This window comes from Cryptosporidium andersoni, assembly GCF_001865355.1.
Source record: "Cryptosporidium andersoni isolate 30847 chromosome Unknown contig_97, whole genome shotgun sequence".
Lineage (NCBI taxonomy): Eukaryota > Apicomplexa > Conoidasida > Eucoccidiorida > Cryptosporidiidae > Cryptosporidium > Cryptosporidium andersoni.
In genome coordinates, this window is record NW_027122884.1 from 1 (window position 1) to 13922 (window position 13922).

General features: G+C 23.9%; 5 protein-coding genes across 5 annotated transcripts; 2 read left to right on the forward strand and 3 right to left on the reverse strand.

Annotated features, from left to right (window-relative positions):
- Positions 1-502: 502 nt before the first annotated feature.
- cand_017350 (uncharacterized protein) lies at positions 503-3412 on the reverse strand (the record flags this gene model as incomplete). The annotated part of the gene is made up of 1 exon (XM_067211969.1): positions 503-3412. One exon carries the CDS (start codon positions 3410-3412, stop codon positions 503-505), a length of 2910 nt encoding a protein of 969 aa, XP_067067262.1.
- A 1799-nt stretch (positions 3413-5211) lies between these two features.
- cand_017360 (uncharacterized protein) lies at positions 5212-7578 on the reverse strand (the record flags this gene model as incomplete). Its single annotated transcript, XM_067211970.1, has 1 exon — positions 5212-7578. The coding sequence occupies one exon, from the start codon at positions 7576-7578 to the stop codon at positions 5212-5214; it is 2367 nt and encodes a 788-aa protein (XP_067067263.1).
- A 471-nt stretch (positions 7579-8049) lies between these two features.
- On the reverse strand, positions 8050-8625 carry cand_017370 (uncharacterized protein; the record flags this gene model as incomplete). The annotated part of the gene is made up of 1 exon (XM_067211971.1): positions 8050-8625. One exon carries the CDS (start codon positions 8623-8625, stop codon positions 8050-8052), a length of 576 nt encoding a protein of 191 aa, XP_067067264.1.
- A 464-nt stretch (positions 8626-9089) lies between these two features.
- Positions 9090-12476, forward strand: cand_017380 (uncharacterized protein; the record flags this gene model as incomplete). Its single annotated transcript, XM_067211972.1, has 1 exon — positions 9090-12476. One exon carries the CDS (start codon positions 9090-9092, stop codon positions 12474-12476), a length of 3387 nt encoding a protein of 1128 aa, XP_067067265.1.
- A 252-nt stretch (positions 12477-12728) lies between these two features.
- On the forward strand, positions 12729-13921 carry cand_017390 (uncharacterized protein; the record flags this gene model as incomplete). Its single annotated transcript, XM_067211973.1, has 2 exons — positions 12729-13876; positions 13915-13921. 2 exons carry the CDS (start codon positions 12729-12731, stop codon positions 13919-13921), a joined length of 1155 nt encoding a protein of 384 aa, XP_067067266.1.
- Position 13922: the final 1 nt, after the last annotated feature.

Sequence of the window (13922 nt, forward strand, 5' to 3'; positions counted from 1 at the left end):
TTACTATTATATAAAACTTAAATAATCAAAAATTAAATTTATTTAAAAAGAAAAAGAAGAGAAATGAAATATTTGTGAATGATAAATTAATTAGCCGTAACAAATTATTATCCACCTTTGTATAACTCGAATAAAATTTTATATTTGCTTATTTATACCAAATTTATATAATAAAAATTATTATAAAAATAAGATATCCAAAAATTAAATATTAAAAAAAAAAAGAAAAAAAGTCTAAATCTGAGTTTAATTTATTGAAATCAACAATTAGAAGGGATTTTAATATAGAATTATTTAATATTAGGCACTTTGTTTCTTCTTTCCCTCTCAAAAAGTTATTAGAATTGCTAGATAATTACCAATAATATAATATGAATTTATCAAATGTAAATTAAAAATTGCAACCTTGTATAATTTATAAATAAAATTTCTTCTTTTCTTTTAAAAAAAAAAAGGGAAAAGAAAAAGCCGATTAAAGTAATTAATTAAATCATCATAATAATTATTTTACCATAATAGATTTTTCTGTATATTCTTTCATAGAATGAATATGTCCATCACGTCTTATACATAGGTGTGGAAATAGATATAATAATGTAAATATTATTACACCAACCATTGTAGCAATAGCTAATGTAGTTGTTTCTGCAATTGACCATCTTAAAGATAATGGTAATTGCCATTTACAAGTTACTGTGAATATCTGGTTATTATCTAAATCTTTAATATATGTATTATTGTCATTGTTTATATTTATATTATTTCTTGTTTTAATTGACATCAAATATTTGATAGACTCTATAATAATATCATTCCTACTAATTTTAGATGTTGATATATTATTATTATTAGTAGTTTGAATATTCCCCCCATATTTATCTAATTGAGATTTTAAATAATTGATCATTGAATCCAAACCATTATAAATAGTTGAAAATGGGAGAGTACATGCATCTTGATAATAATTAATAAAATCAGAATTTATACCTTCTGAATTTAATACATATAAAAGACCAGCTAATGCATTATCTCTAAATGGGCTTTTTGAAGCAGCAGCATGAATAAACCAATCACCTGGATACCATGGACCTTCACCAAAAGAATTTGGTGGCATTTGTAAAAATCCATTTGCTAATCTTTGACTTATAATAACAACAATTTGATAATCATTATTTTGTGATTTACTAGTAAAGAGAAAAGGTATTGATCCGGGCATATTATTTATAATAAATGAAGGTATAGATTTAATATCTAATTTACTAATATCCAATGTCATATTTGGAGTTGATACTGTATTGTTATACAAGTAAAATACTGAATGTGATAAAGTTGTTTGTTCAGGCCAATTTGAGCCATATTTAATTACGGATTCTGCTAATATTGGATCTAAAGATAGTGCATGAAATATCATTTGTAATCCATACCTTGATCTAGATATAATAACAAATCCACTATTTACTAATGAATAACGATCATTCCAAGCTGAATCTCTTGCAGTAAGCATAACAAAATTACTAACATCCATTACAATTCCGTTATATGTATCATTTCCTGTTTTTAATTCTGTATCCTTGTTATGAACATACATTAAACGTTCAATTGAAACATATTTATCAGTAATAGCTATATCTATATCAAACCAAACAGCATAATCACAAATATTTGCTTTTACATTACTTGGTGTAAATTGAATTGCTTCACCATTAACATCATTTACATCTGAATAGTCTTCTATATGAGCAAATTTTCCATTATGATATAAATCCCAATTATAATTTAATTTATAAGAAGGAATATTTTCATCTAAAAATTCTTTATAAATTTTCTCTTCGGATATGTTATTAGAGTAATTATTCATATATTTTGATAGAAATTCACCAACAGATGTAATATTCCAAAATAAAATATCTAATGCAGTAAAAATTTTCATATAAAATCCATTTCTTGACCAAGAATTATAAATACTTTTAGGAATCCTTTTTTGGAATGATGAATCATAAAGAAAATATGCATAACCATTATATCTAGCATATTCAGCTAATGAACTACGTGCTGGTGAAGCTCTAAGAATAGCTTTTATATCAGAATGACCTTGATATAAACAAATTCTCCTATATTCATTCTCATATTGATATTTAACAATACGTTTTCTTTCAACAGGTGATAAAATTATAAATTGAGTATATGTTCTATATATTACTTTATCACCAAATATATTAAGTGAGTTCTTATTCATATTTACGGAATCTATAATTACTCCTTTTAGAGATTCAACTATTCTAGATAATGATACACCAATCATTCCCATCCATTTATCACTTTCTGAATTAATATTTTTATTAAAAAAAAAATTTTCACTTCCAATAAAATTAACCACTGATTTATTACTAGTATTATTAATATTGAATGAATCTATTATCTCATCTTCTTTATTATTCATTTTAGAATATTTATTAATTTCAATAGTATACTTATATAAAGAATTATAAAACCTATTTATAAATTCTTTTACTACTTCCAATGAATCTGTCTGATTTATTATTTTATTAGAAGAATTAATAGATGGTATATTTAATATAAAAAAATTAAAATCCAAGGTGGGAATATGTTGATTTAATCTAAATGGCTTACCAGCACCCCATGATCCAAGAAGTATTTGACTAGCATATGTATTATTATCCCAAGATTTATACATACCATGTAGAGAATCTTGCCAATTATTTGTAAATTCCATATTTGCAGCAAATATAATTAACATACCCTTATTAATTGGAATATTATTAAGTAAATCTTTTATATCTCTAAGAGCTATTAAAATACCATTAAATATAGCTAACAATCTATTTATAGAATATGATATATTTTCATATTTATTATCAGCTGTAGCTTTAATATAATGATTAATACATCCTTTATCTAATACATTTCCATTATTATGGTCATCCAATATTGACTCATTAAAGGATACCAAAAATTTTTTACATATGAATTGTGAATTATTAATATTAATATCAGTAGAATTCCAAATAGCAAGAGGAGATAAATTCACTTCTACTTCTTCATTAAGTGGATTTACTATAGTCTCATTTAATGTTACATATGTATCTCTTCCGATCAATGATCTAAGATTCATTGAAAGTAATCTTGTAGAACGAAATCTCTTATTTAAATCACTATTTAAAAGAAGTGATAAAAGTCTTTTCTCGTTTGAAACTTGTTGTTTGTATGTATCTACTGGACCTTCTCGAATTTCCTGAACAAGTACTGGTAAAGCATGAAATAATAAAGTCATAAAAGAAGCACATGTCAATAATGCAACAATCAGAAGAGTAATCCTTGGTGCTGTTTTACCCCCTCCTTTAATATATTTTAGTAGATTTAATCCTGCCCCTTTACTGGAAGGGAGATTCATCTCCAATATATCCCAGCTAAGTATTTATCTCAACTTCTTAATGTAAAAAAGGTCTAATCCATACCACATAACCTCAAAACCTTTTTCCAACTCTGGAGAGGAGTTTTCTCAATAAAAATAGCAAAAATGCTCATGTTGTGCGGGTGCACTTTAGGCGCTAAACCCACAAGGACTAGCTTACGTCATTAATTGAATTCTCTTTTTTACTCCCTGATATTCAATCATTTACCTACAGTTTATCAGTACTAGTATTAATTCCATTATATATTGTTTCTTTTAATAAAGGAGATATTTCCATTATATACATAATATAGAAAAGTTAGTTATGTATAAACATCTATTATAAAAAGATCTCTAAAGGAATCATTTCGAACAAGTCCAAATTATATATTTGTAAATATATCTATATTAGTATTACTATTCGTAAAGTATTAAGGGTAAATTTCTAGATGTACTTTGAGATTATTTATATTTACTAAAATTATTCTTCTGAATACCTTAATTTTGAATTCTTAAGAGTATTACCTTCTAAATTTACATATCCTAAATTTATGTTTAAATATATTGCTATATAATTAATAATTAGAACTAATTCTTTATAAATATTCTAATTCTGAACCTTTGGAATTACTTTGACAATATCTGTTATTTTCTTAAATCCTCCAATCCCAATTCTCTACTGTAAAATCTAAATTTATCTTTATTTTTCTTATTAATATAAAAATACCCCTTATTTTCCAGAAATTCTAATTTTTATACATTATTACTATATATAAGTTCTTTAATATTAATAGTACTAATACCAATATTAGCTACAGAACCAGTACCTTGTAAAGAATTTGAATAATTTATAGTACTACTAGTAATGTACTAATAAAATCCGATATTAAAGAAATCATTTGAGAAATCAATAAATTACTTATCTTCAATTCCGATCCATCAATTTCCATTTATTCTATACCTTTTCCCATTGAAATATCCAATATTACTATTATCAAGATTATACATGCTAAGTAATACAATATGAAATATTGTTTAGAAAATAACCTTTTTTTTTGGGTAATAATATTTAGATAATTTGACTCTATAAATATAATTTCCTTAAAACAGTCAATACTTGGAAAATTTGATATATAAGTAATAAATATAGATCAATCTACAATTAAATTTATTACATTTCTTTATTGTTAACAAATCCATTATTAATCAGAACTAAACAAAATCAATCTCTTATATTATAAAGATATTTCTAAAAAATGTATAGAACTATTCAAATATATAACAGAATATAATAATAATTATTCTAATTTAATCTCACAACTAAATTCTTACAAAAAAAAGTAAACAGAAACTAAAATCTGAATTATTCTATAACTTTTGGTAGAATGTTATATATTATCAAAAAATATAGGTTACTCCCTTTTTTTTTTTTAATGACTAGCGATTTACTTTAATTTAATCCTAGTATTAAAATTAAGTATGAAAATATGACTTCAGATTTATAAAAAAAAAAAAAAAAAAAAATAATACTGGAAATATCTCATAATGATTTAACTTATCAAATAACTATTTATAGTAGCTAATATCCTTGTTATTGCTAAAAAAAAAAAAAAAAATATTTATTATCATTAATATTTAGACTATTTTTTGATATCTGGAATATTTATTATGATAACTACAAGATTCATTACAACATATAGGATTTAGTATATTAGTTTTACAATATAGTACAAAAATTACCTTATGAAATTGTACCATTAAAAGAATCCTTAATTGTAACTTTTTTTGGGTTCCACTAATTATGTATCTGTATTGACACCAATACTCCTTTTATGACGATTTCTCCTTTTTCTTTTTTTTTTATTAGTATCACCAGTATTAGTTTTATCTGATAGATCTAGATAATATATAGTGTCATCTGCTTGATTAGGATAAAAATAAGGATATAAAGTAATATACTGATTAGGTCTAGTATTAAAAGTATTAATTGGAATATCAACCATCCATTTATCTCCAAGTTTAATCCACCAATTTCCATTTATTCTATATCTTTTTCCATCAAAATATTGAATACTACCATCACTAAGACGGTACATACCAGCTGGTTTTGAATAGTCAACATCTAATAATTCAGATGATTCAAGTAATTCAGGTGAACCAATTAATTCAAATAATTCAGATCTTCTAGGTAAATATAATGTAGGAGTATATCTATATTGGCTATAATATTTTCTTCGTACTTGAGGTTTATAATATCTTGTTTCTTCTGTAATTCTATTACATCCTTTATTAATATCAAATATATAATTAGAAGAAAATGGTCTTAAAATATATTCTATCTCGGATTTACATTCTTCAAAAATATTACTATCCATTCTATTAACTGCCATGCATAAATCAGAAAATGTTGGAAAATTTGAAGGATTACCTGATCTTAAAAGTTTTAAGTAAACATCTGAATATATATTTGAATTAACAAGAGACTTTGCAAGAGTAAATACCATTTGAATTTTAGAATGATCTGATCTATATGTACTTTGCATTATATCTAAACAAGGAGTACGTATAGAAAAATCAGATTTTTTACAAGCATTATGACGTACTGTTTTATTAAGATTATATTTTGTAGAAATATGATTTTCTAATAATGATGAAATACATGAATTATAAATATCATCTTCTTCTATATTATAAAGATCACTTGGAGTTAATTGTGTTGAGAAGCTACATAAATCTCTTAGATCTATTGGTCCATTTATTTCAAATTCTAATTTTTTTTGAAGATTAATTATATATTGTAAATCAAATATATTTAATCTTTGACAATCATGAAATGAAAAAGGATCAATCTTATAGCATGCTGAATGCATTATTGATTTTGATATATGAATCCCGGATTCTTTCATAGCATTTAAACAGGTAATAAAGACTCTATTAGATCTAATAGAAGTAACAATATCACTAATTAAATAATCAATATTTGGAATTCTGTTTATTCTTGATAATATCTCCCTACGTAAAATTATACTCCAAGTTTTTTGTGCTCCATTAAAGTTATATTCTTTATTTATTGGTGAAGATATTTCTAAAGATATATTAGATTCTTCAATAATATCACTAATATCATCAATATATTCATTATTTTTTATTTTTGATGATTTTGAAGATTTTATTTTATTATCTGTTGTACGTAATAAAACTTTTTTATCTGACATTTGACTTATAGATTTTATTGCTCTAATAATTTCTTTATGTAATAATACTAAAGAAGTAGATCTAGAATTAAGAAATGCATTTATATCTGTAGAAAGTTTATCAATTACACCAATATTATATAAGCGATTAACAAAAAATTCTGATAATGCTAATTCAAAAGAATATTCTGAGATATCTTTTATATTCCTAGTAATTAAACCTTTATCAATTATATATTTCATAAATCTACAACCATCACGTAATGTAATTTTAGCCCTTGGCTCCATTTCTCCAAACATAGTTGAAATTGCTACAGCCATACCAAAATGTTGTGATGTTAAAGAATTGAAATCATTATCTAAAGTGAAATCTATAGCCTTACAAAGTTGTATAGAATTTAAACAATAATTTTCTTCAAACATATTCATATTTGACTTATTATTACAAAAATCTTCACAACTTTTTTTAATATCCCCCTTATTAAGTAATCCAAAAGGACGTTTAGGACCTATTTCTGATACTAAAATACAAACTTCTCTCAAATCAGGTGCTTTAATACCTCTTTTTTGCAAAAATTCCCTTATTGAATAAGCATAAGATATTAATGGTTCAATTAAACCACTACATTCCATAGACTTTAAAGGATCAATAGTAGTACACAATTTTTCTGCAGTTTTATCATCAATAACTTCCCATTCTTTATTATTATTATCAAATACTTCAATATTTGATTTTAATAATATTATACAAGATTTATATACATCACGCCCTTGCAAATGTTTAGTAAATAATTCTTCTAAATTTGTAGATGTAGATAATCTATAACCTCCATTTAAAAAAAGTGGATTTATATTCTTTACCCACTCTTTCACAAATTTGGGATATATTGGTTGTGTATATATATTAGAAAATTGTAATAATATAACCAATATAAATTTATAGATAAAAAATTTCAATAAAAGGTTATTCATAATAAATCATATATATTAGAAAACCTTATACCTTTGGCCTTATAAAAAATATTACTAAATATTTTTATAAACTAATATATTAGAAATATATTCAATTTAAAAAAAAAAAAAAGATTCTAGGATTAATTGAGTAACAAATATAAATATTCCTAGATTTTTCCGCTTAGGGGATTACAAAGATACCCTGTATCTGATAAATATTACAGTCCTAACAGCGCCTTTTAATATTTTTAGATATATAAAAGAAAAAAGTGTATCAGGATCTTAATAAATTAAAATATAATTAAAAAAAGTACTATAGGGAGAATTTACATATATATATTAATAAATAATATTATTAGTTATTTTTAAATTATTATTAAATTAAAATTTATTAATATCTTAATATATCTAAATATCCTAATATTATTTACTTGAAATTTTATTCTTATATATTTTAAATTAATTTTATATTTATATAATTATTGTTAATTAGTCATCCATATATATATGAGTTATATTAATACATAGAGGATCATTACATGCCATTGTAAATGCTACAGGAGGTTTCTTTTGAAGTTCTAAAAAACTTTCATCATCAGCATATAAAAATGCAAGAATTCTATTAACATAAGTTTGACATTCATCAACTTCACCTGGTCTTAAAATTCTTATTACTGGTGAACCATCTTCTGCTGCTAATTCACCATGCCACTGTACACAATTTTCTTCACCACCTAAAATTGGATCATCAGCTCTATCAATATTTTGACAAATTGATGATAATATATGAAAAATCTGCTCAGATGTTTTCCAGAAATCTTTAGCTCTAGGATGGATATAATTTACCCATGATCTACAAGCAATTAAAGTTTCATCACTAGTTCTTTTATCAAATGGTTTTATTACCCTATAATTTTTTTTTGGACTTGAGTTAGATAATTTTGAACTAAGAGCCTTTTGAGATCTATCTGCACCATAACTATTATTTGAATTATTATTATTTTTATTAAATCCAAACAATAAGAAAAATGGAGATTCACTACATGATCGAAAACACGAAAACATAGAAAATTCTCCTATTTATTTATTATATACCAATTTTTTCTTTTTTTTTATTTAATAAAAAATTTTGGAAATTTTAAATCTTGAAATATTTTTGTGTTAATTGTCAAATAATGACATTAAATAGTAACTAGAAATATAAAAGGTGTATGCACACAATATAATAAAATAAAATATTAGCACACAAAAATTATTTTGTAACTTTTAATGAATTAATAATTTTTTACATTAAAAAAGTTACATAATGAGATTTTAAAGATAATTATTAATAATTATTATTATAGGTACCCCTCCAAAAAAAAAAGTTCGATTTTTTGATCTAATTTATGCGCGCGCGGTTTACTTTTTTTTTTTAGATCCCCCTTTTTTTCTTAACATAATATTATTATATCTTTAAAAATAGACAAAAAGATATAATTGAAGATATTTACATTAATATTTAAATGTAATAAGAATATAGGTATTTAATGTCTATAAAATATTGCTTGATTTTAATGAAATCAACGTGGATTTCACCCTTATTAATTATTCTACTTACTTGTTATTCTAGTATAGAGAATGTACAAAGTATTGATGAATTAGATTTAGCATTATGTGGAAGTAATGGAGATAAATTTCTACAAACTTCAGAGCTGTTTATTACTAAAGGAGCATATTTTTATGCTGATTTAATGATGAAGATGATGGAAGGACCATGGCCAACTTGGTCTAATGGAAATCCTTTAACAAAAGATGAAGTAAAAGATTCTATAGTAAAAAAAATAATTTTAACAGCTCCTTTACGTTTAAGACAATCTTTAACTATGGCTGAAAAAGTTAAAGATAATACCTGGATAAATTGGTTAAGTAAAATGAGACAATATCCAACTACTTTGCGTTTAATTAATGATATAAGATTTACAGTATTTTTATGTGGGTCTAAGATATTATATTATAAAATTATGACTAAATATATTGATAGAATTAATAGGAAATATAGTTATAATTTTAATTTAATGGAAGATAAAATTATTAAGGCAGCTATAGAAATGCATGAAAAATCCAAAAAAAAGTTAGAAAATAAAAAAATTGAGGAAATAAAAAATAAAAGATCATCAAGAGATTTAATAAAACAAAAAAAATCAGGATTTTTTATTGAAAGTCCTTCATATCCCAAAGTTAAATTGCAAGAATCTGAATTGATAGAAATTGGGACATCTGAAACATTTGATAATTCTGAATTAGAAAAAACTCAAGAAATTGAAAGTGAGGAATTTTTTACACCCTCTCCTGAATATAGTATAGATATGAAGGAATTATTACCTAATGATGAGATATCAAAACAAGATATATTAGATATAATGAATAATAAACCTGAAAAAATAAAAAATTCTAATTTTTATCAAGATTTAATAAAAGAGGATATTAATTTGATCAACAAAGATAAGATATCTAAATCTATGAATAATAATCAAATTGGATCAATTGATAATTATATAGAAAGTGATTTATTAGATATACAATTTGAAGATAATTTACATAAAGGTTTAGAAGAAGGAATAGAAAATAAATTAGATATAGAAGATATGAAAAATGAATACAATACTAAAAATAATATTGTAGATAATTTGATAGATAATGAGATTGATAAAGAAAGTAATAATAATATTGAAGGTGATATTTCAGATAATTTTACAAATAATAAAATTGGTAAAGAGAATAGTAATCATAATCTTGAAAATAATAGTTCAGATAATTTTACAAATGAGATTGATGATCAAAATCAAGATAATCTTGAAAATAATATTTTAAATAATCTTATAGATAAATATATTGATAAGAAAGGAAATGATTATAACAATGATTATGATTATGATGATTATAATGATTATGATTATGATTATGACTATAATCATAACGATAATTATGATAATTTATTGCTAAATAAACAAGTAACTTCAGAAAATAATAATAATCAGCTATTAGATGGTTCTGAAAATAGAAATGTAATAACATCTTTAGAAAAAGCAAAAGAGCTTCCATCAACATATCCTCTTGGTGATGGAATACAATCTTCTTTTAAATTATCTAATATTAATTCAGTATATGGAGCTTTAATAAATGCATTGAGATATCATCAACTAAATGGAAAAATTTTACATAAAACTATGCAAGAAAATTTGATAATCAAAGAGGTTCCTTTAGTATTTAATCAGAGGATATTAAAAAGATGGAGAACTGTAAATTTATGTGGAGAAAACCAACAAGTACCATTATGGTATATGACATCAGTTTCAACTGTAAATGAAGATATATCAGAAAAATCTTCAAAAGAAGAATTAATACTTTTGGAAGTAGATTTTAAGGCAGTATTCTCAATACATCAAATTTCGCGTGGTGGTCAAGCTTGGTTACAACGAAATATAGTTGCAAGTAGAACAACAGCAGGATTTCAAGATATCCTTATACAATCTGCTATAGATGGACTCTCTACTATTGTATCACTACAATGTTCAAAAATTTTAAATTTATCAATATTATCAATAGATGTTAAAAAATGTATACAAGATTATATTGATTCATTAAATTATGGTCAATATAAAGCATATGGGCATCTAAAAGATGATAATAATATATCAAAAGGAATTAAAGTTGGTAAACCTTATAGTGGAATTCTAGAATCTCAACATATTAAAGTTGGTGAATTAAAAGACAATTTACTTGAAGGTTCAGATAATTCTATAGATAATTCTATAGATAATTCTATAGATAATTCTAAATTATATAATATTAAAACTTTAAAAAAAGATTTAGAAGATATTCCCAGTAATTTCATTGAAAATATAGACGAAAAACTATCTAAAACTAATAAAAGTATAAGATTTTATATTGGGGAAGATGTATCAAATACCAAAGATATTCCAATATTAAAAATGGATGATAGATTGGAATTTTTAGCAAATTCTGCTACTAAAAGATTTATTGAAGAATCTAAATTTATAGAGATGAATGAAAAAGAACTTCAAAGATTACATGAAGGAAGTTTTATTATGAAAAAAGAAGTTAGTAATTGGAAAATTATAGCTTCTTTTGCAGTAATAAAACTTAAAAATGAGATTTCCTGTTGTATTAAAACTAATAAGAAATATCTTAGCTATTATTATAATCTTGATGAATTTCTTGTACTTGAAGCAATGGAGAAAAATATAGAAGGATCTCTTTTACTCACTGATTATTTTAGAAAATTGATAAATATATTAAGTTCAATCAAAAATTTATTATCTAAAAGTATTTTAGGTAAATTAACTATAACGGAGCTAGAAGAATGTGAAGATAAATATAAAGAAATAGATATGAAATTTGAAGACATGAAAATTGTTTATCTTAAAAATTATTGTATCTCTTTTAAACTTGCTGATTGTTTAGCCATAATAAAAAATGATTTTGAAAGGAGGAATTTATTATATCGACATTTTATTAAAAGGCATCATAAGTTAAATAAATATCTTAAAAATATATTAAAATTCTTAAAAATTAATTTAAATGATAATGAAGATTTTAATTATGGAAAAGGGATCAGTAGTGATGATGTACACAGATATAAACTTGGAAAGAAAGCTTTGAAAAACTCTTTATCCAGATCTGAATATAATCGTATAAAATCAGTACGTAAAACTCATATGAACCACCATGCTAATATTGCTAGGGGTTATATTGATAATTTTTTAAAAGAAAATAATTTGACTACTAAGTATACTCTAGATGACATACCAATCTTAGTAAAGTCTAATAGTAAATATACTAATATAATCCCATTTATGAAATCAAAAGAGCAAAGAAAAAATAAAAAGAAAAGTTTAGATGATACTTCTTAGTTTAAATTTTTCTATAATAATTTTTTTTGAAATACTAGTCATTATTTCTTTATACTTAGATTATAAACAATTTATTTATAAGGGTTTAATAATCCAAAAGTCTCTTAAAGTTATGTGGCGCTGATGTTGGATCTAAAAATCTTGACTTTAAAATAGATTAAGCTTGTATGGACCTTTGCATACAAATACTTCCCTAATATCTAAACAGTTTTTTACTTCTTAAAAAGCTAAAGTATTTATAATAGGTTAAATATGGGCTTAGTGGAAATTTGGGTTTTTACCTTTGTATGTGCATTTTACTTATTGGAAGTATTAGGAGAAGAAATACCAATTATTAAGTCAAATACCCCTTTAGTGCATTGGGCAGGTAAATCTAAAAATAATAATGATTTTTCAAGTAAAAGATCAAAATCACAGAGTCTTAGTCAAGTATCTCAATCAACTTATGTGAGTAATTCAAGAAAGTTACCTACAAGATATTCTACACGTGATACTAGTGATAAGTCTATTAATAGTAAAAACCAATATAATGCTTTATTAAAAGATATTGAATTATCCCCTTTATTAGATAAATCTGAAGTAACATCTTTGTCAGATAATTCTGAAGTATTACCTTTATTAAATAAATCTAAAATATCACCTTTAGATGAATCTGATGTATCAACTTTATTAGAAACTTCCCAAAATCTAAGTGAGGTTACTACTTCAATACCTAAATACGATACATCAATATCAAATATATATTCAAGAAGTGAATCACAACTAGTAGATAATACAGTGACACCTTTTACTAATGAAATAAGTCTTTCAGAATCTGAATCAAATTATAGAATTCCACTTCCTTCAAGATCTACAGATATTTATTCTGTTGAACCAGAGTTAGAAAGTGCACTTGCTCAGTTAGAAAGAATGAAAGAAGTTCAAGAGACTACAAAAAAAGGTATAACTGAAGGGAATCTAATTAGTAAACCTCAATTGGAATCTCCTAGATATATAAATATTAAGACATCTCCTATTAGTACTTCATTATATGAAGCTGATAATTCAGATGAGATATTAGATAATGACAGATCTTCTAGAGAAACCTCATCCGATATTTTTAACCCAATATCTTTGAGTCCTCCGGAGATTAATAGTATGGAATTATTGGCTTCAAGTGAGGAATCTGAAAATCCTAACACTGATGATAATGACAAAGTTGTTGAGGTAATTAGAGTTGAAGAACCTGAAAAAGAGGAATCTCAAGCTTCTATTTTAGAAGATCAGATATCTAATGAACCATATAATGGAGAATCTATGAATTCAGAATATCACGAACAAGAAATTGTTCCAGATAGTTCTATAGATACTCAAAATATTACTGAAAATTCCGGAAATATTATTAGTACTGAAGATACAGAGTATGAAATCCAAAAAAAAGAATATGAAAATATATTAGAAAATAAT